Source organism: Pseudomyrmex gracilis, unplaced genomic scaffold (assembly GCF_002006095.1).
Source record: "Pseudomyrmex gracilis isolate BER0280 unplaced genomic scaffold, ASM200609v1 scaffold_453, whole genome shotgun sequence".
In the NCBI taxonomy this organism is placed as follows: domain Eukaryota; kingdom Metazoa; phylum Arthropoda; class Insecta; order Hymenoptera; family Formicidae; genus Pseudomyrmex; species Pseudomyrmex gracilis.
Genome location: NW_018021037.1, coordinates 2,177 through 30,062, shown reverse-complemented (window position 1 = coordinate 30,062; position 27,886 = coordinate 2,177). Strand labels below are relative to the sequence as shown.

Genomic DNA, 27,886 nt, shown 5'->3' with positions numbered 1-27,886 from the left:
ACAGTACACACAATCTAGTGATAACGGGGTTTTACTTTTAACAGCTTTACGTGATTATTACTTTGTCATGATCAGTGAAATAAATAAATATTGATAATATGTTACATTGCAAACCTTTCATGTAATTTGCGATTCCTTCCAACAATTTTTCGCTCCCAATCCTCAGAAGCGTTTGATATAATTTTAGAAATTTAATATATTTTTAGAAATTATCATAAATATTATAAAAGCATTAATTAATTTTACTTTTGCATATATTTTAATTTAAACATTGTTGCTTTTCTCAAGGCAACTTTCTTTTTCTTTCTTTCTTTTCTTTCTATGTGAATATTGACTCATCTTCCTTCCTGATCATTATAAATAGCATGACATTTAAAAAAAAAACTGAATAATTAATAGACCGCTTCTTGGCGAACTTCCAATCTTCCATCTACTTACGGAGGTCTCTTGGGAAGACCTTTTATACATAATCTCTTTTTGACTTCGTCTAATCGACACTGTTTTTCATCAACGCGCGAAGTTTGCTTTTCCACTTCCTTATTCAACGTCGCGTTCGCAACAACACACAAAAATATCGTAAAATTTTCAACGAGGCATCTCCACCTCCTCCGCTCGATGTAGGAGGCAGTTTAGCGGGAAGAAGCGGTGGAGGAGGAAGAGACACAGAGAGAATTAGAGCCGGGGGACGATCAGTCTCTCTTTAGAGTCGCGCATCGCTCCAATAGCTTTCGCATCAGGTAACCGCAGTGCAAATAAACCGTCCGTCGAAGCTTCGTCCGAAGATTCGTCTCCGTTTCTCACGTTGGCTTCTTTATTGATTTATTTTTTTTTTATTTTTTTTTTATTTTTATCAATACCGTGTCAAATCTCAAAAGCGTCCGTCGCGCTGAAAAGAATCGAGAGCGGCGTTTCCCGCGCAAAATCGCATCTCCCACGGACAGAAGAAGATCGATGAAGATTACAGTGACCTCGTACGATTCACGAAGTACCGAGCAAAAGGGGATTTGCGAGGCGAATTACAGCGAGAGCTGCTCGAGGTTTTGTCGACAAGGCATCTTTTGATAGAAAACAGCTGACTCTCTCTCGCTTCGCGATTTCAGCTGATACAACACGAACCGGAAGATCCGCTAAACGCGGGTTTCGTTCTGTATAGCTTCGAAACAAATCTTCTCCAGTGACGCCTTTCCTCTGTACTCTCGGTGCTAATATTATTGCAGTGCGAATATCTAAATATAGATTTAAGCGCGCGTTTGTGCACGCTTGACGTAAAGTCGCGCCGGCTCTTTTTCACTCGGATTCGACGCGTCGAGAGATCGACGTTTACGCGCCGGCGCCATCGAGGACTTTCGAGGATCATGAAGAACCTCGTCTTTCGAGTTCTTCTCGCGTCCTGCGTCTTAGGTGAGTAGCGATCTCTTGAACAACAGTCGCGTGTCTTTTCTCGTTCGAGCGGGCAGAACAATTGGTTGGAACAAACAAAAAAACGTTAGAAATTTATGTGTGCATATGAGTCAAAAAATAAATTTGTTTTCACGGGAAGTTTAATTTATGAAGCGTACTCTGTTCCGCTTCGTACTAAACTGTTACGATTTTACGATTCAATCGACCGTACGCGGAAAAGTACGTACATTGAATGCAAACATCGAAGCGAAACGGCTGTTTTCAGACAACGTCCGGATGACAGAATGTTCGGATATCAGGATATTCGGATACAGTAGTCTCTGCTGTATATTTAATTCGCACGCGTTTAAAGCAAAATAAAAAATACATTTCGCGCACAAATAGCGCGATAGGCGCACACGATATCGATATTAATAAATTTGTAATACACTGAGAAAAAAATACTATTAACTCAACTAAATGCGTTTAGTTGAGTTTCAGTTTGTTATCTGAAATACTTGTGTTTTCAATTCAAGCATATGGTAATAAAGATAATAAATTTGTATAAGTTGAATTAACAATAGTGGTAATGAACATATTTAATTTACTAAACCATGAATTGTTTTGTCGAACATATAAGTTGTGATTTCAAATAAAAGATACTGTTAAAAAAGATGAAATAGGCAATTCTCATTTACATTAATTGAATATAATCTGAATTTCTTTGTACTAAGTATTTCATCTAATCAAACTGCTTATTTTTATAAGCAGACAAAATATTGTGTTGTCCTATTGTGTTGTACGTTCAAAGTTACCTGTATTTAAGCAAATTATAATTTTGTTAAAACAACTATAAATTGTCTTTCGGTATAATCTAATTATTATATCTATTGAAACATGATATCTTCTTACATTAATCAATATTTCATTGACAGCCCGCGACCGCTGCATATAGTTGAATCAAATACTATTTTGTAACTTCAACAACTTTTTTTTCTCAGTGTAACAATAGTTAAATTTCTCCGAAAATCCGTTACCGAGAAAAGTAACGTATAAAACAATCGAACTGTTGTTAATAACAACAGTTAACGATAATAACGATGTCATTCATTATGTCATCAATTGATTCAACGCGATTCTCGGAAGACAACAAAGAGATCGCATTCAGAAACCTTGCGAACGGTGCGAAGATAGATATCGCGAAACTGCGGCGCGCCTCTCAAGTGTCGTGTTTGCCTTTGTTTGCAAATGAAACAGCTTTTCTCGCGCGAAGAAAGAAGATTCTGCGCTTTTTGTCCGAAGGAAAAACTAAATCGAGTTGTTCACACGCGCTTCGTTGTGGAACAAATCCGGGATTACAACTTGGAAAGAGTACACACTCTGCTGATGACTAATCGATCAACAGAGGACTACAATTCAAAATCGATCTTCTTAATCGAAGATTAAGAGTTCAAGCGCGATCGAAAGCGATTCCGCCTGCGAGGAGAATCTGCGCTCGCAAGAAGAAAACGATACTTTCCGAGAGATTATCTCGCTCGACTTTCTTGCGCGCTCTAATTAAAGTTCGTAATCCGTAATTGATTCGACGAAGTTACATAAGCCGACATCACGTCGCGCGCATCTTTTTCGATCTCGACGCTCGATCGTGCCACTTTGACGCCCGTGCAAAACCGCGTTCCACGGGACGGGATCGTTCGTGCATTATAGATTCGGCCCTCGGTGATTCCCCTCGTCGCACGACCGCACACGCGGCGAAATTGTAATTTGTAGACGACCGCGAATGGCAGCGACCTCGTGGCGAACCGCCACGGCTAATTTATCGTGTTCTCTTCTCATTCTTCGCGAGCGATTATTTTAGTCCGCGCGAAACGAGAGACACCGGCGTCACTTGGTGTCACGGCAACGCGTTGAAATCTTTCAGTCTCTTGCGTATCTCGCGCGACACATCGGCGATTATAGTCGCCGCAATTATACACACGCTCGTTTTATTCCGACGATTATCATTTGTTGCACACAATTAAAAAAACAAACGTTTACATCAAAGTCTTACGTAGATAAATCGCGAGCATTTGTTGCGCGTAATTAGCGTGTTTTTTTTTTTTTACGCCACGTGTGACGATTCTTCGTGATACGTATATGTATATGTATATATACGTCGCGAACACTTTGGCGTTTGATTGACGGGTCGGTAATCGTTTCGTGTGCCGTACGAAACAATAAGCGCGCACTCGCAGCTTCCGTTCCAAGGCCGGAGATTGTTGAATAAGTTAATTTAATGTCCCCCGTCCTCTGCGGGTGTCATAAACGCGGGTTGGCCCTTCCTTCCTGCCGGCATACATAATTTGTCATCATCACGTCACTTAGCGTCAGGCCGCTATTGTTTTACTACTTTCGAGGTAGTAAACCTCCGGTGTGGTAATATCGCGCCGCTGCGCGATATTACACCGGCAATATACCCGCTCGCCCGACAATAAAACGTCATTTTGCATAAATAATGAGCACTTCGCATTAAGTCAAAGACGCGCGTAATGTACTCGGAGATTAAATCGCATAGACAATTCGTAATTAAAAATTACCTCGTACTTGACAAAAGTCGCATCGACAAGAGTATCTATCGTCTACAAGAGTTCGATCGAAAATCGATTGGGTTAGAAAGAATCGCGTCGGTATTATCGCTACGAAGAGCGAAGAGATCTTTTCGCGCGAGAGAAAATGTCGCGCGGTGATCGCGGCTTGTATATTTATTTATAACACCGTCTTCGTCAGCAATCTAGAAAAAGATTTTCTCACGTCGAAGCGCGAAGGTGCGTCGTCATCCGCGTGCGATTATTCGAAAAATCCGCGGATTCAAAATAAAGCGCGATGATACATCGATGACAAGACTACCAAGAATAATGTCCAACGCGGCATTTATTTTCGAAATGAAATCAACTTTCCACGGAAGTGTCGCGCGTCTAAAATTAAACATTTTTCTCTGTATAAAGAAACGTTCGCGAAATATATTCGAAGAGATGTCTTCTCGGGAAGAATCCCGCCGCGGCGAATTTCGCGGACTTTGCTCGGGTGGAGGAAAAGCGTCATCGCGACGCGATCTCTTCGACACACTTGCCCTCTTAAATCTACCGAATATCGAGTGTCGCTTTTGGAACCTCATCCAAAAGTTTAATTTTGTCGGTGCCGATACGTGCGCGGGCGCACGCGCGCTCAAATAAATCCCGCTTGTCGCGATTTTCTTCGCGAAATAATGTAACAGAAACGCGCGCGGCGTCTCTCTCGCGTAATAAGCGCTGGAATCTGGCCGCGCGCGGTGAACGCACCCCAGAAGAGACTCAGGTTTGGACTATAAATAAAACTGAAGTTTTGCGGTCGCGCGCCGGCGCTTGTGAAGTTTCGGTCGTTTCAAGATTCGACCAAGTCGTAAACTCATCAACCACCGACTTCGTGCTGTGCAACTATATAACGTACGTAACACGTAACATCAGCGCGTGGCGTCTCTCGAGAGTTTACAAAGATCGTTCAGTTGCTTTAAACAACACAAATCGTTCTTTTTTTTTTTTTTTTTTTTCAATCTCTGTTCCGAGACGAAATGAGTTGAAACGACAAAGCTATCAGAGATCTCAATCGCATTTTGCTCTCGATTGAAGATGCACAGTAACTGCTTTGTGCATTGATAAAACGTGCGCGTTTAATCCCCGCCGAGTTGATTTTGCGTCACTATCTGTCTGTTATTCTTAAGGCCTAGGTCAGATGTGTAATTTCGATTACATTTCGAGACATTACATTACTCTATTAAATTTGCTCTTCCGCGCGATTTTCTCGCAAACAAATAAATTGCAATAAACAAAATTCTTCGAGAATTGTAATTCAACTATTGTAGATTCAGAAGTTTGTGATTTTTTATTCTCTTTGATTAACAACCGTCGTTATATTAATCCCTTTTTTATAGTTTTATTTTTCGCGTTTAAACCATAGAATGAAAACTGTCTCAGAGAAATCTCGTTGGTTCAGTGACCAACGGCCCGGTAAAAAAGTAGAAGAATTTAAATCTCGGGATCTTCAAACGACAATAACGACGAGGATGAGCAACTCAAATTTCGTGACCAACGAGAGAGAGAGCCGGTCTCTATGTTAGCTTAAATTAGTGGCACAAAAAACACGGCGCGTGGCATGAAAAACGACTGGCAATGAGCGAATGTTCTCTCTGTCCGCAATTTCTCACAATCTTCAATTTTTTTTTTTTTTTTTTTTTAACTGATAACGCGAACTGACAAAGTCTTTGTTTTTGCGATTTTCATTTACGTTAGTCGTGAAAACTTTTTTCCGAACGGATTTAGGAGAAAGAGCGCGATGAAGCATTGCGATGTGTGAAGCGATGTAGGGAATTTAGGCCATACTTCCGTATGCCGATTACGTACTAACGATTCCGTTTCGCTTCAACGGGAGTTGTTTACGGGCGCGGATACTTCGTTCTCGAGAACGGTTCGCTTTGCGCTAGTCGAGCCGACTGCAAACTCGAGCCAACTATGCGCAGCCAACATACCGGAGATTCCTCCGCAAACGCGAGAGATAAGCGCATCGATCATTTCGACGTTGTCTGACGCCCTTAAGTTCATGTAAAATTCGAAGAGAAATTAGATCAAGTTCTCATCAATGTTTTGAGATTTTATTAACTTTTATTAACTCTATTGTTTTATTCATTTATAAAATCACTGCAACGTATTCTAGAATTTTTATATTATTTTCGCCGGTTATTTTGTTATTCAGAAAATTAACACAAGACAATGAACCCGATAATACGTCAGCACGTGTAACGATAAAATAAATATATATCAAAATATTCATCTCCACTAATTGCTTAGAAATAATTATTAACAGATGTTATTTTCGAATCATATGCAACGTGAAAAGTCAAAACATGAACGCACAGACGTACGCATCTATCATCTCGTTGTTCGCTTTCATATTATATTTTGAAATTGCTTGATAATATAATAAAAATCATAATATAATAAAAATCATTGCAGAGACTTCTGAAGTAAATAAACATTGCAAAAAGAAGATACTAACAGTGACGTTAGCATTGAAAATGAATCAATCACATATCATTTCAGAATTGTTTTATATTTTTTATGTTTCTAGAATTAATTTGTTAAATGTTTTTTTTTTTTTTTTTTAATGGCAGATAATAATTGTAGAAACTTTATCGTATTTTTGTTGTATTTTCTTTTAGAATATTTGACTATTTACTGCATTTTTTGTTCACAATCAAGTAAACCTCCTCGTTCAGGGAGAATTCAAAGAAGAATTTGCTTCCCTTCTTCCCTTGACGCGCTTCTTGTTTCTTTTATTGTTTCCTCCGTTCGTCGTCTATCGTGTGGCTCGGTTTTATGTTAATGAGTGGCAAATTATCGGAAAAGAGACTGCCTGACATAGCAGGCTACCATATTGCGACGGAGGTTGGCAGGACCTCTCTCACTCTCTCCCTCTCTCGCTCTTTCGACACCCCGTCTCTCTCGCAATCGCATTGGTACTTTCGTCTCTTTTCGCTCCGCTGCCGCTATCTCGCTCAGAATCCAATGTGCGCATCCATGTCCGTCGGACGCGCTTATGGTTATCGCGAAACCATGTCACTGGAACGCGCACGCCATCAAACGGTGACAATCGACCGCTGGCAATCGACGCGCGATGAACAAACGCGCCGCGGTCTCGATCGAATGCTTCTTTCCGCTTCCGCCTTCGAGTTTGCCACCCTTTTGTCCTTTATTCGCATCACATCGAATGTATATATTTGTATAGTTTATATGCGTCGCGTGTTTTTTTTCCCCCCCATATTTAATTTCTATTTACAAATGTTCTCCAAATCTTCCAAAAATTTGTAGGTAAAATTGTTAATAAAGTTATTCTGTTTTTGTTGAAAAACAGAAAGAAAAGACAAATATAGATTTGAAGAAAGAACAATAGATTTTGTCCCCGAGTGATTTTGTCATTTTTAGTTTTGTGGAATCTTCTGCGCGCGTATATTTGCGTTCTACAAAAGAAAACATATGGTGTGCACGAGGACTTTGACATGCGCGCCGTCGTCGTGAATGAAACGTGAGGTCTTACGTTATAGTACAACATTACCTTGTACGCGTATGTCAAGGCTGTGGATGTTCAATTAAAGCCGTGCCGCACACGTGGACGAGTATGAATAAGCACGCGGATATGAAGCTCGTTACGAAATCAAAACACGTTTCAATTTGAATAAGCACGCGTGTCAAATCTTGCTATCAAATTAATCTCTTGATTGCTTTTAATCAAGAATCAAATTTACTCTGACAAACGTATTGAATTAATTCACACAAACAAATCTCGAGAAAAAGAGGCGAGATTGAACTTTTTGAAAAAATTATTGTATCTCTGATAACAATGACTGAAAATCCGAGTCAGTAGTTTTTTTTTTTTGTATATTATATTTTGACAATAGCTATAAACAAATGTGTGCCAGATATGTAACAGTCTCAAAGGACCTCTCAAGGACATCTGAAGTGCACGGAGCAGTCTGCTCTCAACAAGGGGGCGTAGCTCAGATGGTAGAGCGCTCGCTTAGCATGCGAGAGGTACCGGGATCGATACCCGGCGCCTCCAAGTTTTTTTTTTTTTTTTTTATAAGTTGAAAAGTTGCAGTATACTGTTGTATTTTTTTATAGCAGTTTTTTTGTTTCAAAAACTTGATACTATGTTTGTTACATATAATACAAATCTAATTTTTTTAACTGACAGGAAGAAAGAGAGAGGGAAAGAGAAAGAAAAGAAGGAAGAGAGAAAAAAAGTCGCGCGCTCTATATTTTTTTTGCATTAAACTTTACTTAAATTGACAACTGCTCAAAATTAATTTTAGAGTTTGTTGTAAAAGAGAGAAAGAGAGAGAGAGAAAAAAGAAAGAAAGAGAGAGAGAGAGAGAGAAGAGAAAGAATTTCTTCGCACAAGTTTCTTCCGAACACTTTTTTTTTCCACTTGCAGCCGTTTACGCACAAAAATTAAGATTTTCACTGCGTGTGCGCTTATAATGTTTTTCTCGCAGTTCGTTATTCAGTCTCTGGAGTAAAGAGAAGTCGTCGATTGTTTTGTACGTACATATATCACATTTCACGAAACATTACGCTCTAAGTTACAATTTTTTTGCAAAGCAGCGAGTCTGCAGGACGAGCAGATAAAATGCAGATTAACGTGTGCACCATTAACCATGGCTCCTCTTTCTCTCTCTTTCTCTCTTTCTCTCTTTGTCCTCCGAGAAGCAGATGTATCACACCCACATACGTACGTAAGGACTCGTCGCATCCACGCACGTCGCGCGCGGCAGGTATAGCATTTAGAGACATTCTACCGCGCTGGCCTAAGCTCGCTTAGCTCCTCTGGCCACCTTCTCGACCGGTCTGTTCTCCGGTTGATTCTAAACCGTGATTTACCAACAACCGCCAGATATGTAAACTGATGCTGCCTCGGTGTACGCGCGCCACTCCTAATCCGCCTTCTAATCTGCTTTGTCTAGAATGCTCAGCACGCGCGCGATGTCCCGCGTGTGTGTGACCGCAAAAGCGTTACGTTCGCACACGTTCGCGTTGCGGTTTTCGTGTGTGTAGTTTGTATCGAGACTTCCTTCGCGCTCTCTAATCCTAGTCCTCGAGCATCGGCGCTAATCGGTCAGGTTTGTGTACGAACACAATAACTCGATAAATCGCGCATCGCTTTTCTTTTACCGAATTGCTCGATTTTTCTTAAAGCTGCGTCGCAATCACTTAGCTGTATTCGAATGAATTACATGTAGTTACATAAATTGAAAAAAAAAAAAAAACAGAAAATTACGAAGGCACAGCCGAAACGCGGTGTCCAATTTTCACCGCGTGCTCGCGTCTCTCTTTGCATGTCTGGCTTGCAAAAAGTCGTCAAACCGGCTTTACACTACCGCAGGGGTAGATCCTGACAATGTGAACGGACAAGCAAAAACGATTTACGATTCGGCTTTCACGAAACGATCTTTTTCAGTCAGCGTTCAATTTGTGTGAAACGAGACACGCAATCCGACCCTCTCAAGAGAGTCTCGATCTATTGTCCTTTAATAGGATAAACGAAAGAAACTGTGTGTAGGCCTATACTGTGCAACCCCCTCGTGCTTCGTGTTCTCCTGTTGCGCCGCATGTTTTTTCTTTGTTCAGCGCTTTCGGCGCTTTGCCGGGCATCGCCGCAAAGAGCGGCGGCGCCGTGCTTGACGCGTGCGACACGTGACGACGAGCGAAGCCGCATCCTGTGCGCGCACATGTGCATCGTATGCATCGGGTACAGGACAGAAGAAAGCCCGTCCTGCGATCCTAATAATGCGTGTGTGAATGTGGTGACGCAATACGTCGGACACGCGCAGTGAGATGGTGCATATACGAAGACACAAAGACGAGAACACAGCGGCGATCCTTTCTCACAGGCCAAGAACGGCCTTTTCGTGAAATTAGCGAGAAACGCACTAATCGCACTAATATTCCTCAAGTAGTTGAGCTTGCGAATAATCGTGACACCGGCGCGATTAAAAATAAATCACAAGTATAAGCTGTTATTTTAAAATAAATAAATATGAGATAAAAAAAAAGAAGGCAGGGGAGAACTGAAAAAAGCGGTAAAATTGAAGTAATTTTCCTAACTTTCCTTCGGACTGGACGGAAAAATCGGACTCCCAGCGGAATCCTTTCTTCCGGATTTCCGCCGGTTTTCGCGCGCGCGTAGAGCTTCTCGAGGATTCTCGTTGTTTATGCGTTCCGTGCACAGTTGGACCGCAGTCAGGCTTCGGCCTCGGTCTAAAAAGGAGTAAAGGAGGCGCCGAGAAGGAAGCGAGCCGGAGATCATGCTTCCCCGATAACCTATGTACGCGCAGCGGTGCGTAAGGCCAAAACAGTCCGTGCCGGGGCGTGCGGGCCTATGAGAAGACGCGTGCGTGCGTGCGTGAGTACGTGTCTGCGTGCGTTCTTCGCGTACACGGTCTCGCTTATGGTGTGCGCGAACGTCGCCGCGAGAGGGAATCATCGGGCCCTTCGAACACTCCCTGTAGGGGCTGATGCCTTGGTAACACCACGCATCCTCCCCCAGACCCTTTATTCCTTCACGTTCTTGAGGAAGCTTACTCAAACCGCATTTTCCAGATTGAATTTTAATTGCTATCATTTGTTATTCCATGATATAAATATGTATGTGTATAAGTATATATATATATATATATATACGAAAAATTATACACTTCCACAGAATCCGGACCAACGCTTCCCACGCGCTCCATTAGCTCACATTGATTAATTAATAACTCAATAAATATTGCGAATCTTACACAAAATGATTTTCCCGTTCCAATTGATATTCTGTTCAAATCTATTTCCGTACTGTATCAAAACTTTTTCAGAAACATATATATATATATATACTTATACAGGATGTTTCTGAAAAAGTTTTGATACAGTACGGAAATAGATTTGAACAGAATATCAATTGGAACGGGAAAATCATTTTGTAAGATTCGCAATATTTATTGAGTTATTAATTAATCAATGTGAGCTAATGGAGCGCGTGGGAAGCGTTGGTCCGGATTCTGTGGAAGTGTATAATTTTTCGTTGTAAAGGAAAAATTACTTATTTTATGTTCCAATGTTCTATAACAAGGAAAGGTAGAGCGGCAAAACAAAGCGACGCAGCTTCTTGCAATTTGTTGATTTTCATAAAAATTATACACTACGAAGTCCGAATCCGTCGGTTCCCGCGCGCTAATTGGCTTATTTGTTAATTAATAACTCAATAAATATTGACACGCGAATTTTTTTTTAATGGCAAATGACTTTTCTGTTCAGATTGAATCGAAAGATGTGCAAGGCAAACGTATTTTCACCGCGTGTGCGATTAGAGAGCGTACGAGTCAGTTAAAATTGGCATCAGAGATTCTATTATTGCTAAGAGGTCGAAGTCCATTTTCTTCCACTTCACCTTGATTTAGAATGAAACGCCAAATAAAACATTGACGCGAGAGACGTCAAAGCGGACGTAATAACACGTCGCGAGAAGATTGACGACCGTAATATGTTCAAATTTCGCGTGACAGGGACTTCGCGTGGGTGGGTGCGCGAGCTACAATGTGCAGACGTCGATTATGCAATTGCTTACGTAAATTACTCGACGAGATCACGACGATCGGCGATCATGTAACGTGTCACGCGAATGAACCGATACATCACGTTCTCGCGCGCACAACGACGAGCACACACGTGTTTTCATCAAGTGCGCTTGTAAGACTTACGTAATATACGCAATCAACGCGTAATACCCTCCCCGTGATATTTCTCACGTGCGCCAAATTATTCTCGCTCCCCGAGTCTCCAAAGAGAGTTCTTGCTTGGAAAAGAATCGTGTGAATATACGCGCGCACAAGAGCTTGTATCAATTAATGTGTAATCAACTTTCTACAATTAATATGAATGTAAGAAAATACAACAAATAAATTCAAGCGTTAATTGTTTCTGAAAAGTTACTGAGAAAACGTTTCTCGAGTTCAGCTTTTGCGAGAGAACGCGGAGCCATGTGAAAAAGGTGTCTCTTTCTCTCTCTCCTCTCTCTCTCTCTCTCTCTTTCTTCCCGTCTCTGTCTCTCTATCTCCGGACTCGGTTTCCGTTCAAGTTTTGCCGAGGCCCAGGCGTCGGCTACGACGAGATGCTACTCCCACGCCTCGACCTCTTGTGTGCCATGCGACCCTGTTAAAAATTCTCGTTCTCTATTGTTCCATCCTAATTAATGCATCACAACCGGCCGTGCACGAGCGACATTGGCCGGGGTCTCTGCTGCCGACCGTGATCCCCCTGCGCTCTCATACGGTCCTGCTACCCGTCGCTGTCACCAATCCAATATCTGTAAACAAAAAATGGTCAGCATCGTCAGCGAGAGTAAGATGAATGACTTCCCTCCGGATATGTTGCATACTCGTGCATCTCGTATTCGCGCGAACGCGCGCTGCGAATTCACGCCGGAAAACCGCGCGAATCAACGAACGTTCACGCGTCAGTGATGTTTGTGTAACACTGACGAAACTGTTACTTAACAAAATGATGAACTTTTTACAAGTTTGTGTCCGCGCAATGATACTTTCGTACACAACGATACGGACAAACATAATACTGAAGAATATATGTGTGATATTAAAATTTAAAAAAATATATAATACATTATTGAAAACATAAATAAATCAAACGTAAATATTGATTTTTGCAATAATCTTATAAAAATGTTCTTAAAATGTTAAATTTGCACGCGTTACTTAAAATAAGATTTGATTTCTATTTTTTAAGAGCACAAGAGAAGATCGAGAGAGCAAATAGATTTCTTCTTATTGTTAGTGACTGAGCTTTTGATTTTTCCTGACCGAAATATGTTTTTTTTTGTTTTGTAAAACGCTTTTTACAGGAAACCGACAACAGACAGAACAAATGCAATGACAAAAATAAGATTCACAATTTTCGCGTTCAGGGAACTTTTGCTCGTTCGCGACTCTCAATTCAATTAATTTTATCGTGAATCTCTTTAACACACGCCGCGATATACGAGTGCGATCGTGTGTTTGTGAATTAATTGACTTTCACAGAGCGATAATACACGGAAATACACGCGATAGTCGGAGGTGGCGTTTTTTTTAACACAAAATGTCGCGTCGCGTACCAGGTTATCATGCCGCGCGCCGAGTTCCGAGTTTACAAATGTAACACGGCAGGCTTTTCGCCTTCGTTGCAGCTTCTGTTTTCCTGTGTAATTGCAAACTGCCGCTTGTTTACAGCAAATTGTTGCAATTCCCCGCGCGTCGCAACAGTGACTGAAAAAAAAAAAATAAATAATAATAATTTAACAGTCGCGCGCGAATCGCACTCGCGCGCGTCGAGCCCGTAATTTTGCAAAACAATCTCTTTTCTTCGTTGAAAATTGACTTGGGGTTTTATATTTAATTTGCAATGTTTTGCAATGTTACAGTGTTGCTATTTTTTTATAGACAAAGGTACGCGCACTGCAAGCGCGATATTTAAAGTACTTTAAATCACTTTGCGGAAGTTTTCAGCGCCTCGCAAAGCGGATCTTGCTCGCTTTCTTTCTTCAAATCTTGTCGCAGATACGCGATGTATATAATTAATTTTGACAAATGTTGCTAATTTGTTGCAATTACACTGTCGTTTAAAAAAAAATTCATACTATTAACATAAAATAAATTATTCAAAAGTTAAAATAGAAAATAATGTCGCATCGCTCCTTATTTCTCCCTTATACGTTCGATGCAATTTCCATTCGCAGCAAAATGTGGAAAATGTGTAAAAACAGCATAGTAATTTTTATGAACAATACCACTGCAATTTATTTACATGCAACCTGTTGACGCATATGTAGACACATAGAAGTCCAACGTTATCGTCCTGCGCTCCCGATACTCGTCTCATGAGCGACTTCGATTCGTAGCGCGGTTTCTCGCCACAGACGCGGTTTCTGCGCATCTTCATTTCGCCGCTGCTAAATCGCGCTAAGAGTTTGAATCAATCTCCTCTTTACTTGGCGAATCAAGCTGACACAGACACCCGCGTTGTTGATACTTCTCTAATAACGCGGTAACAAGCGCAAGCCACCTCCTCGCTCTCTGTCGCATTCCGTTAAATCTTCTTGGCAAAATTGAGTTCGCGCTATTGAAACGCGCTCGCGTCGTAATTGTTGCAGACACGCTCGCGTAAAATTCGTCACGTTACTCAAGCGAGAGTAAAAAACAACAAATTTCTGACAAAATAAAATAAATTGCCACGTGTTTGTCGCGTGTAATAATTAATATAAAAAAAAAAAAACAAAAACAAAATCTGTTACGAAACTCTTCTCTCTTCGGAAGAGAATATTTTAATTGTAGACTCTTCTACACGGAAAAAAAAAGTTTTGCTATTATATGGTTAGCAAGAAAAATGGTTGACTCTACGAAATTTTTTGTTTCATCAACGAAATGTTTTGTTGGCAAAACAAAACTTTTAATAAACTTAACAAATGTTTTTTTGCTGGCCATATAGTAACTAATTTCTTGCTACTTTAGCAAATCTTTTTTTTCCGTGTATATCACAAGCTGAAGAAGGTTGCATTTTATCGTGTATTTGTTCACGAAAAATAGTACAAATACGCAGTGTAAGTTTTTAACAATAAACAACGCACATAATAAAATAATAATGCGATTAATATCGCGACAGCGTAACATTTTGTTTACGCAATTGTCACTCTGATATCGAACGTTTTTTGCTCGAATTGTATTTCCAAACGGTTTCAGTTACGAAAATTCACATCGATCTCTTAAATTTCCAAAACGAACTCAAATTGAAACACGCTACGATTAGAAGATTATTAAATAAAAGTGACTAATAATTTAGGCCGATATCGAGCCAAAACACAGGAAGGTAATGTGTTGATTTCTTGTTTATTGAATGTTTTCCAAACGTTTCGATCCTTAGATTCGGGATCTTCTTCAGTGGAATACGGTTAAAATTGTTGTTAATGTGTCATGGATTTCCAGCAGCAAATCGAATCATTGAATAGAAGATTATTTCACACACACATACATACATACACACATACACACACCCTAAATTATAGTATATCGTACTTAGCGTAGCCAATTTCATGGCGAGTCGATTACACACGCGGATATAGCGAAGCGACGCGAATAAACACACATCGTACTTGTAAACTGCGGATTAATATACACAGCGCTTCTCGCTGAAATTACTAATAATGCTAATCGACAATTGTTGTTTACATAGCGTTACACTTGTGCACGATGACTGGACCGCGCCTAACGGGCTATCAAGGGACTATAATTCGTTCCCGTACGGCGAACATCTGTTCGGGAAGGGCAACCCTATTGACGTCGATGACTGCACCATAGTGTTTCGGGTCACCAACTGACTGCGTGAAACGCGCTACCCCCCGCCGAGGGGGAGGAAAGAAGGGGAGGGGGCTGTGCATGAAAATCACTCCCTGTGTCCTCGTGTTACCCTGCTACCGAACCGCCCTTGTTTTCCAATAAATACAAAGCATTTCCGTCGTTCGGCCGATCTTCCGATCTGCTGCGTCTGCGACGCGCGGAAAAGAAATTCGAGTCGGGAGCACCGCGGGGCTCCCTCGTTTCTTATCCTCGTTTATCCACTCCGGGCGGTCCTCACAACACACCGGGAGTCGAGATCGAAAAAAACACACCGGCTAACACCTACCGGGGAACCTACCGTCGTCTGATGGCGGCCTATTCCATTTCCGGTCGTATTTCCACCGGGCGGCGCGACTCGCGGTCTACGCGTACGAGGCCTTATCGATCCCCCGCTTGTCACCGTTGTGTCGTCGCCGAGCGGCAACTGGTCGCGAAACGGGAAAACCGTCACCTCTAACTCCGCATGCCATCCCGTTCCGCTCGCCAATCGGGAATTCCTATTACGATCCGATATTCCCGTTGGCCCGCGTTTCACCCTCTGTCCGTCGAATCATTTGCTTTACCTTTCGTTCGGTCAATTCGCCGTTGCTTTATACCGCCAGTGAGATAGCGCGGCATATATATATATATATATATATATATGTGTGTATATATATATGTATTTGTGGCTTCGCACAGTCTCTCTTTCTCGAAAGAAAGTCGCCGATAAATAACTTACATACGGATATATATATATATAGTTGCATGCATATATAGTTATCCGCGCTATAAGAGCTATGTTCTTTCCTATCTTTCGTTCTGTGTTCCTGTTTAGCAGTTAAGTCTAGCAGTAGACCTCTTTGTCGGGCATCAGTTTCTGTCCCTCTTAACTACTCGTCTCTCATGTCTCTTGTATGTTCACTTCATACAGTCGGACCTTGGAATTGACCTTATTCCACGCTCTAATTAAATTGTCTTCATCTACAACCCCGAAATTATTTGTTACATAAAGTCGAATCGAGAAGATGAAATAACGTAGCAGGTTTTTTTTTTTTTTTCAATCTTTTGCGCATCTATATAAAAGAATGGTCAATTTGTCAGGAAGTTGCTCGACGATTGTGTATTTAACACACGCTTGACGTCATGATTGAAGAACGTCGAGATTGAGACCTTCAAGTGCCACAAGTGTCATCAACACGTGGCGTCGCGGTCTATCCTTTCATCAAGGTCGCACATGTCAGCAGAGGCAATCAATCGCGGCCGCCTCTCCGCGCCTTTGCATTCGCGCATCCATTGCAGCGTATCCGTCGTCGATATGACCCTCGCGCACACATATCTCCCTCTCCCACACGTCGGGGTGGCCGGCAACCCTTCGCGCGCCAAGTGCGCACTCGCGACGAGCGAGATGCACCTCCGTCGCGGGCTGCTATCCTGGCAGGGTGGCGGGCACCGGCGACGCTTCGTCCTTCGGAAGGAGCCGCTAAAAACCTGGAGCTCCCGCGACGCATCTTTTTCGCGGCGCGACTTTCGGTCGGCGAACGCCTGGAGACGAGGTCTGCGGCCTTGGCGGTGGCTCGGAGCGAGCCACTTAAGCAAGCGACCATCTCACTACGGCCAGGGCCGTATAGCGCGCGAGGCGGTCGGTGGCGGGAAGCGTTCGAATTCCGCCAGGGTGGAAGAGAGTAACGACTCCGGTCGGCGATAGGGGGCGATAGGGGGTGGTCGGAGGCGGGGGGGTGAGAATGAAGGGCGGTCGAATGCGGGGATGCGCCCGGGAGCGATTTATGATGTCTTTTTACACCGCCGCATCTCCGTCTTCCTTTTTCCGCCGTTCTGTTTCCGCCCGCCCTCTCCACCGTTCCTACCAACCCCCACCGTCAACCCGAAGGTAACACGCACGCCGATTCCCCAGCGGGTTATCGATCTCCGCCGATGACGTCTGACGGCGCCAGCGCACCGCGCACTCGTCCGCTCCGCAATCCCCCGTTTGCTATGCGTATGTATGCGCGCATGTACGTGTGTACCCACGTGCATCAAACGAGTGCGACGGATGCAGCTGCGTGGAAAGCACATTCGATGTGGTTGGTTTGTACGCGCGCGTGTGCCGCGCGCGCGTACAATTGAAGTGTTTATTCCTTTTTTTCCCGGCAAATCCCATTGGCAGTAATAATATGCGACGATAAGCACAATGATATTATTACACATGTGAGCGCAGCAACGGAATCTAGTGGCTCATTTTCTCATTGCCCCGTGGAAAATGAGAATAATTACATAAAAATGATTTATTACACGTTTAATTAGTACGTAAATTTGCGAGAAAAGATATTTTTCTGTATCAGATACTGACTTGTGATAACAGATCAGAATTTTAGTCTACGAAATATTTATTATTATTATTATTATTATATTAATTATTCGTAAACGATATAACAAAAGCTTTGCTTACAACGTTTGTGAAAATATTTAACTTTACATCGCGCGAGTTTCGTATAAATTTATATTTTTATAAATTTGTTAAGTTTTTCGTCGCGCACATCGCGACGTGTGAAAAAAAGCCGAAACGAAATATAAACTACCCTCGCAAACGCGAGCGTAGTAATCTCGCTTCTAGTATCCTGTTGCAAAAAGCCTCGAGCCATCCCAAATCTAAGCCCCCGCTGGTCGGCCGTCGAAGATGAATTCCTGATAGTTAAGCAAAGGAACGTGTAACCGGCTTTACGAATTTTCGACTTTTTCGTGCGCGTCTGTACTTTCTCGACCGCATGAATCGCTGATCCGAGATTGCTGCTTTTGTGCATCGACGATGAGCCTCATAAATTTGACGAATCAATGACGCGTCGCGAGACGTCGATGACAGAACGGAAGTAAGTAATGAATTATTGTATCGAGAACATCTCCGGTTGCTGGGAAGCTCGGATGAGAAACTAAGCTAAATAATAGCCGCTTCGACGATGAACAATCCGAACGACCGAACGACACCAGTGATTGAAGATGCAAATAATGTAAACCGTCAAACCTCCAGCGGTTTATGCAATCCTGATAAGTAGATACTAAAGATCATCTCGTGACGTTCGCAACTAGTTTGTAGATTCGCGTGTTAGCTTTTCGTATGGTATTTTGTTAGATGAATAGATAGTTCATTCTGTATGGAAAGAGAGAGAGAGAGAGAGAGAGAGAGAGAGAGAAATGATTTTTTCACTGCGCACACACATTCTACAAAATGACGTTCTTAATTACAAGATCACAAAATCACGGTGAATATGTTTCCACGAATGCGTAAGATATAATACGTGTATTAAATTTAATGAGAGTCAAATATATACATACACATTACACAGAAAAATCAAAGATATTAATTAAAAAGCATTAAGACCGATTAAAACATTAATACTAAGAGAATAAACATTCAGAGACATCAAATTGCATTTTTGCGAATTTTATGATATAATAATATTGCATATATTAAAGTTTAAATTTCATTCACATATCCAATGATAATATTTTCGTTGATAATTTCAACCGCCAATCCAATGATATTTTTGTTGATAATTTCAACCGCCAATCCAATGATAATATTTTCGTTGATAATTTGAAAATTTAAAACAAATTTTTTTATCACAGAAATAAATTTTTTCTTTTTATTATTCCGTAAAACTCAATTACAATTGTAACAATGTCTAGCTTTGAACATACAAATGTAGATCATGTAAGTTTTCGACATGATTGTTTTCTTTTTTTGTACAGAACGAGTGATCTTGAAGCAATACTTATGCGCGTATTTGTTTGATCATTGTCGTGCCGTTTTTTATCCGCGAATACGCGCGCTCGATTAGTAGTCATTGCATTTTAGTATACACATTTTATAATCAATACCATTACGCGCTGCGATAAATATATCTAATCGAATCTCTATTGCCAAACTGCCGGTGTATTCCTAACATCTTATTGATCAGGACAGTAGCATTGAGAAGAAGACGAAAGGACCGCTTCTGCGAGCAACGGAAACTGGTCCACAAACAGACGAGATGAAGGCACAAGTTTCGGCGGATTATGCGAGCCTGTTCGCAAGATTCTAAAAATCATCTCAAGGAACAGTTGTGTGCTCGCACTATCTCGATCATCTCTCCTCCTTTGCGTCATTTAATGCTCGAGCTCGCAAAACATATGTCTCCTGTGATAGCCGCGTGCCTCTTCTCTACCTGTTTTCTTCCTTCTCTTTTTACTTCCTTCCTTCCTTCCTTCTTTTCCTCTTTTCTCTCTTTTCTTTCTTTCTCTCTTCTCTCTTCTCTCTCTCTCTCTCTCTCTCTCTCTCTCTCTCTCTCTCTCTCTTTCTTTGTCTGCGTAATTATTCATTTTATTAATGTAATTTTAGCCTAACGAAGTTTAAATACACGTATCTTCGAGATACTAACTGTCATTAAAAAAAAATGATTTAATTATTATTGATTTTCGCACTGATTCTTCTGTATTAGACAAATCTTATCTCGCAATTGTAATAAATTTTTACTCGTAATATATATATGACCCAGATATATGTACATACACACCTTCAGTCTAAAGCCTTCAGTGTGAGAATAACGCAACAAGCATTCTCAGGAAAGGAACGTCATATAAAAGCAACGAGCGAGCGGAATTCGCGTCAGTCGTGAAAGTCCACCTAGCTCTTCGTCATGCTGCCAACCTGATCGGCTTAAAGCTTGAAAGTGAGTGGTGAACAAATGATAGAACAACGGCAACGTGGTACCAACCAAGAAGGCGAATCACTTTTGCCTCTGTCAGACTTTCACCCTGATATACACTATCAGAATATTGCTTTTACGGTGTGCGTCTCGTCTCCGACGAGATCAACTCGCTCGCACACTCGCGTTCTTGGATTCAGCTTACCTGCCACCCGAGAATAACCAGGAGAGAGTTCATACTATCCTGATATTCTCGGGATAGTAAAACGATCCAACAGTAAAGCCGATATAACAACATCAAAGAGCATGTGCGTCCTAAAGATGGGTCTTTTGAAATGTTAAGAGACACAAGATATTATATTATACAAATTAATATCGCATCAATATCACACTGCCTTCATTTACGTGCCGACTATAAATTCTCATTACTATTATTGTTACTAAAAGTGTGTTACATTACACATATGTATTTTAAAATCCACTCGTACGTACAAATTTAATTCAATTATTAAATCACGATCGTTTCCTTAGAAATTTATTTCGTACGTGGGGAAATATCCTCTTTAAATACGATCGCGATAAGAGACTACAAACCAATTATAGTCTCTTGATAACCCGTTACATTCGATTCGGTTATTCTACAGTGGGATAACGAGATTTGTAAATAAATATACCGGCCAAACCGGTGGTTTTACAGCGCTTGTTAATTAAAATTACAACTGCTGGATGTAGGGGTGCGATTTATACATCATCGTTTATATTCTCGTACAATAACCGAATCTAATGTAACGCGTTATCAGGAAACTATAACTTGTTGTAGTATTCTATTATGATCATATTTAATAAAAAGTTTATATTTTAATTACAATTCTTTTTTGTTAGTTCAAAACCCGTGTTCTCACAACTGAAAAGTGCTTGCAACGCCATAGCTGGACAATGAACACTTTGCAATGCGAGTGATCTTTTTGTAATAATTTTCAAATGCGAATTCTTTTGCGAAAGATTGCAATCTTTTAACATTATTCACAGTTTGAAATATTACAAAAATTAATACAAATTAGAAATACAAAGAGAAGCGCGTGCTTTTTTAAATTAAAGTACATGTACATTTGTATCACAAATAATACAAATGCAATTTTATATAAATGCTGGTATGAAATAATATACAACCTGAAATTTTTAAGAGAGAATCAAATTTTTAATTAAGACAATCTATATAGGTTCAATGTATACTGTGTCTTTTTATTCATAATAGAATAATAAATATAACGGTGAATATATTATCGCTTTTTCAGTTTTTCAATTTGTTATTATTAAATGACACGTTTTTTTCCTGGTAAATGCATTTTGAACTTTTCAATTGTTCGTGCTTTCTTTTCTGTGAAAATTTTTCTTCGTTTGAGATATGTGTACGATATTTTAACAAAAAGATATATCTCTTCTCTTTTCCTTTGTTTCTTACATAACTGTAAATTTATTATAAAAAATATTGTTCTACATTCAAAAGTTATTGACGCTCCGCGCGACAATATCTCTGTTGCAATAAAACCCACACGCGCAAGATGGTCTTTGTTTTTTTCTTCGTGTATTTCCTTGCGACAATCAGATAAAGGATAAGATGAAATTAATGAACAATTAGCGGTGACCAGAGAAGAACGAGGAACGCGCGTGATCCTCACCGTATCAGCGGGGAAAATTTATAGAGAAAATTACCGAGCTGAAAATTGTAAGGTTACATCGGAGTAAAACTTCCCTACTGCACGTTCCTACTTCCCTAGTAATATATTTAATATTACTTGATGTTTACGTTAAATTATTAAATTAAACAATACGCTGACCCAGTTTTCTAGCATTAATGATAAACTGTGCGAACGCGCACGATTTTGTCCGAATTAAATTTCGATCCGTTCGTCGCACACAAAATCGATTCCCGTGGCGCGGAGTAACAACAACGCGCGTCGTCGTGACGCATCTCACCGCACGACGACGTCAGCGCGCGGAAAGTCGCGGATTCAATGATCACGAAAAGAAAGAGAAAAAGGAAACAAAACACAAGTCTGTTCGCGTACAGATATACATATAAATGTCTGTCTGGCTTGTATTACTGGTGAGATGCTGGCAAAGGTTTCAATGCACGTGGCGATCGACTGTGCATTTCGAAACGATCAGGCTTCGAGTTCGATATGCTTTCCTGATACGCGAGCACCACTTAGCACACCCTCTGGATTCCCATGAGACGCAACATATGCAATGGCAATCAACTAGTTCCGGTCAATGAAATCAATCCAAAGTCTCGTAATTACGTAGCCCGTTTGTGAAGATCCAAAGAATTATTTAAATTCCAGAAGTTTTAAGATTAATATCGTACTCTATTCTCTGAAAACTTCAACATTGTCAAAAAATGTTTATAACACAGTCACTTACTATTTGATATTAAATTACTTATATTAATATATCTGATATCAGATTAATTTATCTTTATTAACTTAAAGTAATTAACTAAAGTCGTTAACTAAAGTCTACTTCATCGTTGCATTAATTTTTCTGTTAAGTGTCTATTCTTTTTTTATGTTAAATTCTTATATTATTATTTTATTGCAGAACAAAGAAGAGAGAGAGAGGGGGGGAAAGAATTGTTTTAAAATTGTTTAGAATAAATACAATGATCTCAAAGTATTTATTCATAAAAATTATTCATATAATATTATATTGTGATCTGTTTACATTCAAAGCCTGCACATGTAATTGAGTTTTAATACAAGTTTTTTAAAGTATATATAACTAATAAATTGTACAAAAAATTAAAAATCGACTCGTATAAATGTACATACAAAAGAGAGAAAGAGATTACGTACTTGCAATTATATGTCACGTTGTATAACAATCTTTTTTACAAGGGTTACGACGACGTGAAGGGGGCGTAGCTCAGATGGTAGAGCGCTCGCTTAGCATGCGAGAGGTACCGGGATCGATACCCGGCGCCTCCAAAACCTGATTGTTTTTTTTTTCTTTTTTACGTACTATTCTTTTATATTATACTTTTACTAGAGAGAAAAAAGAGCAAAAATTATTATTGTTTTGCAGGATTAACGAGAGCTGACGCCGGCAAATTATCGACGCCGGAGATCAATTATAACGGCGCCCAGAGATCATACTGCCCCGCGAACGCATACGTCGAAAATCAACCTGTCAATCGATACGATAGTTCGCTGCGATTGAGACAATTAAGATCTGAGATGACTCGAGTGACCGCGGTTCAAGGACCGGCCCTCGACGGTTACATCGTCACATCGGACGACGAGCACCAAGTGAGTTCCACGCGTTAATCAATGTGATTAACTCGTGTCGATCATGATTCTACGATATGATTCTCATCTATCTAGATTACTGTACTTTGTGAAAAATAGACAAGCGATACGCGAAGTCATCGACTTAACGTTGTCAAAATTTAATTATTAATATTATTTATGACGACTTCCGTGTTCTCTCAAAGATTTAAGTATTTTTTATTGTTTTCGTACGTATATATACGTATATATAGTCGCGATCAGAGTGCGTTCATTCCAGGCGCTTATGCCTACAAAGAATATTTTGTAAATTTTCACTAGATGATTATTAAACGTCACATAAAGTTATAAACGTCCAACGGATGTTACGTCTGTGTGAGCGCTCTTTAAAAACGCTCATCTTTGTTGATCTTTAAATGTAAAACAAAACTAGACTAACGCTCAAAGCGCGCGAGTATCCAAAGTGAAAGCATTATCGGTCGTTCCACGTAGAAAAAAACACATACTGTTTTGGTATCCTTCCGCACACATCGCACGAGTTAACAAAAACACAGTCGAGCGCACTCACTGTTTTTTTCTGTTTTTTTATTAATGTTAATAAAGATTCAGTATCAATCTCTGTTCAATGTCTTAATATATAAACGATGTACTATAGGATCTATACTCTGATTATAATTACAAGACGTTACATTGTGGTTTTTGTTTATTTATGCTGAAATTTTCAGACAGTGAGCTTCGTTTCTCACGGCCGTGACGGCCCTTCAGAGGTACATTTGCGTGATGTGTGATAGTGTGTGTCTGACAGTGTGCAGTATTGAACAGTAACATTCATATATTGCATTTTGCGCACAATTGTAGCTTTGATTTTTCACGCGTATTTATTGAACAAAATTGTATATTCCTTTTTTAAACGCACAAAAGTGTTTGTACGTGTAGTTTCAGAAATCTAAGTTTCCCAAAGTGAATAAATTTATTATAATTTTCAACAGAATTAGAAAATTATTGTTCCACGCGTGTGAATGACAATGTTATAAAAAAATTTAAAAAGTGCGCGTTTGTCTAAAACCGTTTTAAAATTAAAACTTCTCAATTTGCAGCAGCTCAATATTGAGCAACATTTTGGGAAACATTGATTTTTAAGAACATAATTTTTGGCGTATCTTGTTTTTTTAATGCTTGTTTTTTTAAATTTTTTTAATATAAATATTACTTTAATATATATACAAATTAAAATTCTTTTTCACATGTCACGTCTTATATTAATGAAATTTTTATACAGAGCGAAAGTCTAGATCCGAGTGATATGAGAAAAGAATTTCTTACCGGATTTTATGGGAGCGCTGGAGAAGCCCTGGTCACTATAGATAAAGCGATATTTTGGACTGACGGTCGATATCATATTCAAGCAGATCATCAGTTGGATTGCAACTGGATTCTAATGAAAGAAGGTGAACACGATGTAAGTAAATTATCTGAATATTTTAGAGTATTACAATGATATATTAATGTGATGTATTTGCATTATAAATTGTAGGTACCAACGATAACAGAATGGTTGATTCACGAATTTCGAAATCGAACGGAAGTGCGTATTGGCGCTAATCCGAAGTTAATATCTGCATACATGTGGGAATTGTGGGAAGAGGAATTAGGTAAATCATTGATTGAGTGGAAATCGATGTGAAATGGATAGCAAAAAAAATTACAAAACAATAAAATAAATTACACATATGAGTGAAATAATTTTATCTTCTCTGTTTCGAAGTTCGAGATAAATTTTATCGATTGCGCGACAAAACTGACTCTCTTTTACGCGACTAACGCGAATCTTATTTCAGCGAATTCAACCGTAAAATTAGTTGCGGTTCGTAACGACCTGGTGGACTTGATTTGGCAGGTGGGTCGGCCTGAGTACAATTCACACGCGGCATATCCGCTGACAGACGAATATTCAGGTAAACCGTGGCAAGAGAAGGTTCGGAGCATCCGGTTGGAAATGGAGCTCTGGTCGGCCGATGCGCTTGTCGTCACTGCATTGGATGAGATAGCATGGCTGTTTAACATCCGCGGTTACGATCTACCGCATACACCTGTCATAAGGGCCTACGCAATTGTCACTCAAGGATCTTTACATCTCTACGCGCCAAAACAGAAAATTCTGCGATCCGTCGATATACATTTGAAAACCGACTCATGCTTTCACGCGGACTGTGTCAAGTAAGAAAAAACAAAATATCATTTTACTCAGTACTAGTAAATCGGCTCTTGCTCGTCATTCAACTGTATAAAATGTGCTGATATACAACCTAATTTTTTAATGTTATGTTGTTGCCACTGATGAAGATCGAAATTTGTGATCGAAACGTTTGGCATTGAATAAATTTTGTTGATTCACACTAATATCCTGTGTTTGCCTCGTATTGGCTCTTTTCTATTTTTATTATCATTTTACACATTTTTATGAAACATGTAAATCAATTCGAAATTATTTAACATTAAGTCTTGAAAAAGGACAACAATTTATAATCGTAATAAATATAATTGCGCAAAGAATCAAATAAACTCGCAAATGACAATCATCGTTGCAGGTTGCACAACTACACGAATATTTGGTACGACTTGAAAACTATGTCTCAAGCCTGGAACACGGTGTGGCTTCCGTCACCTTGCGGCTACACGCTTGGTGCGTCTAAAGAAATATACGATTCCGTAAGTGCAATCGAAAAGACGATTGAGCCTCAATTCGATATTGAATTTAACTTCTTGCGGGAAAATATTTGCGATGGAAAAAAGAAACATAAGAAATTAAAAAAACAACAAATATCTATAAGCAAAAATCTTTTCCATCAGATTCCAGTAGAGAAAAGACTGCCAAAACCTTCGCCTGTGATCGAGCTACGGGCGGAGAAGAACAAAGTCGAAGCGGCAGGTATGAGGAAATCTCATTTAAGAGACGCGGTGGCCATGTGCGATTTCCTGGCCTATATGGAAGAGCAGTACGAGTTGAACTCCGAAGGATGGGACGAGATGCAAGTAGCGAGAGTGGCCAACGAATTACGTTACGAACAGGATTATAACAGAGGTATCGCTTTTCCGACAATCGCAGGATACGGACCGCACGCAGCTGTGCCGCATTACGAGCCGATTAATTTGACCAATATCAAAATCGGGACCACATCCACATTAGTAGTGGATTCCGGAGGACAGTATCTGGGTACAAAAGCTTTTGTTTATTTTTATCTTGCTAGAAAATAATAAGCCGAATTGATCGTGACACATACGCATATAAGCACACGAAAAACATTAATGAAAAATTGTTTTGCCAGACGGTACCACGGACGTGACCAGAACTCTTCATTTTGGAATTCCGACCGATGAACAGAAAAAGGCTTACACGAGGGTGCTAATCGGTTCGATCGAGCTGTCGTCTCTTATCTTCCCCAGCGATACAACGACCGATCAGTTGGACGCTGTCGCGCGAAGGCCGCTGTGGAGCACCGGTTACAATTACATGCACGGCACCGGTCACGGGATTGGTCACTTCTCCTCAGTACACGAATGTTTGTAATCGACGATTTGTCGTAAAAAATAGTTGCTTCACACGAGAATGCGGAATGCAATCCGTATAAGCCATTCTAGTGGAAGAATACGCGTTGCAGCGCCTATCAGCGTCTCGTATCATGGATACAAAAGTTCACTCGCAGGATGTTCCGCCAGATTGAAGCCAGGATTCTTCTTGTCGAACGAGCCGGGCTACTACAAAGAGGGTGATTTCGGTGTTCGTTTGGAAAACATACTCGAAGTAATAACGGCTGGCAAATTAGTACGTTCTTTGATGCATTCTTATCTGTGCACCACACTGTAACAAGTTCTACATCTAATGTATTTCATACTGGTATATTTCGTTAATTCTTATATAAAATGTTAATATTTGCCAAAAACAAAAACTTGTTTCGTTCCAGCCTCGTAATGAAAAGACGTTTCTTAGATTCCGGGATGTCACTCTCGTTCCTTACGAACCAAAACTCATCAATTTCGACATGCTAACCCCGTTGCACGTAAGTTTTAAAAATAAAAATTTTCTACAACCTACCACGTCAAAGGTTTCATGTTATAGCAAATAAAAAAACAGTTCACATTGTGCAGCGGCGTTGGTTAAATAATTACAATAAACGCATACGAGAAGAAGTTGGTACGGAATTAAAAAAGAGATTGAAAATGAAAGCATTTTACTGGATGATGATGAAGACTATGACCATTCCAGAATCAAGTTCAAACAGTCAGGATTTCTTTCCTGATTATTCTCGCTCGACGCCGTCCGTCAAAAGACAATTCCACGTTTTAGTCGTGATTGTTGCCATTTATCATGTTGCGGCAAGTAAGCGATGTTTCAACCAATCGGCGCTTGATCATTGTTACTGTTAATAATGTGCTGCAATTTCTGTTGTAGATCTTATAAGAATGCGGACCTAATCGGGGAAACGCGTTGATTGATACCTGCTGATTGTTTTAACAAACAGTCTTTAACTGTAACTTTTTTACTTTTAAAATACATTACTTCCAAATGTGTC

The 27,886-nt window shown here is 40.1% G+C and overlaps 1 protein-coding gene and 2 non-coding genes across 6 annotated transcripts; all 3 read left to right on the top strand.

Moving 5' to 3' along the window:
- The first annotated feature begins 717 nt into the window (after positions 1-717).
- Positions 718-27,886, top strand: LOC109860714 (xaa-Pro aminopeptidase 1-like). Of its 4 annotated transcripts, XM_020439985.1 has the most exons (13): positions 718-1,401; positions 23,113-23,336; positions 24,041-24,082; positions 24,595-24,774; positions 24,850-24,967; positions 25,154-25,532; positions 25,904-26,024; positions 26,166-26,529; positions 26,642-26,875; positions 26,975-27,138; positions 27,278-27,373; positions 27,462-27,693; positions 27,766-27,886. In XM_020439985.1, exons 1-13 carry the CDS (start codon positions 1,356-1,358, stop codon positions 27,786-27,788), a joined length of 2,223 nt encoding a protein of 740 aa, XP_020295574.1. In that variant the 5' UTR covers positions 718-1,355; the 3' UTR covers positions 27,789-27,886. The 4 variants fall into 4 exon arrangements, with proteins under 4 accessions (XP_020295574.1, XP_020295575.1, XP_020295576.1 ...); XM_020439986.1 differs by lacking the exon at positions 24,041-24,082 and having other exon boundaries at positions 27,766-27,885; XM_020439987.1 differs by lacking the exon at positions 27,766-27,886 and having other exon boundaries at positions 27,448-27,573.
- Trnaa-agc lies at positions 7,935-8,007 on the top strand. The gene has a single exon. It is a non-coding gene; the product is annotated as a tRNA-Ala (tRNA).
- Positions 22,943-23,015, top strand: Trnaa-agc. The gene has a single exon. It is a non-coding gene; the product is annotated as a tRNA-Ala (tRNA).

What these genes read in the sequence shown, in the direction of transcription:
- LOC109860714 (XM_020439985.1), top strand. Translation starts at nt 1,356, where the DNA reads ATGAAGAACCTCGTCTTTCGAGTTCTTCTCGCGTCCTGCGTCTTAG. An exon ending in GCCGTGACGGCCCTTCAGAG is followed by an intron (nt 24,083 to 24,594) that starts GTACATTTGCGT and finishes ATTTTTATACAG; the next exon opens with AGCGAAAGTCTAGATCCGAG. An exon ending in TTTCACGCGGACTGTGTCAA is followed by an intron (nt 25,533 to 25,903) that starts GTAAGAAAAAAC and finishes TCATCGTTGCAG; the next exon opens with GTTGCACAACTACACGAATA.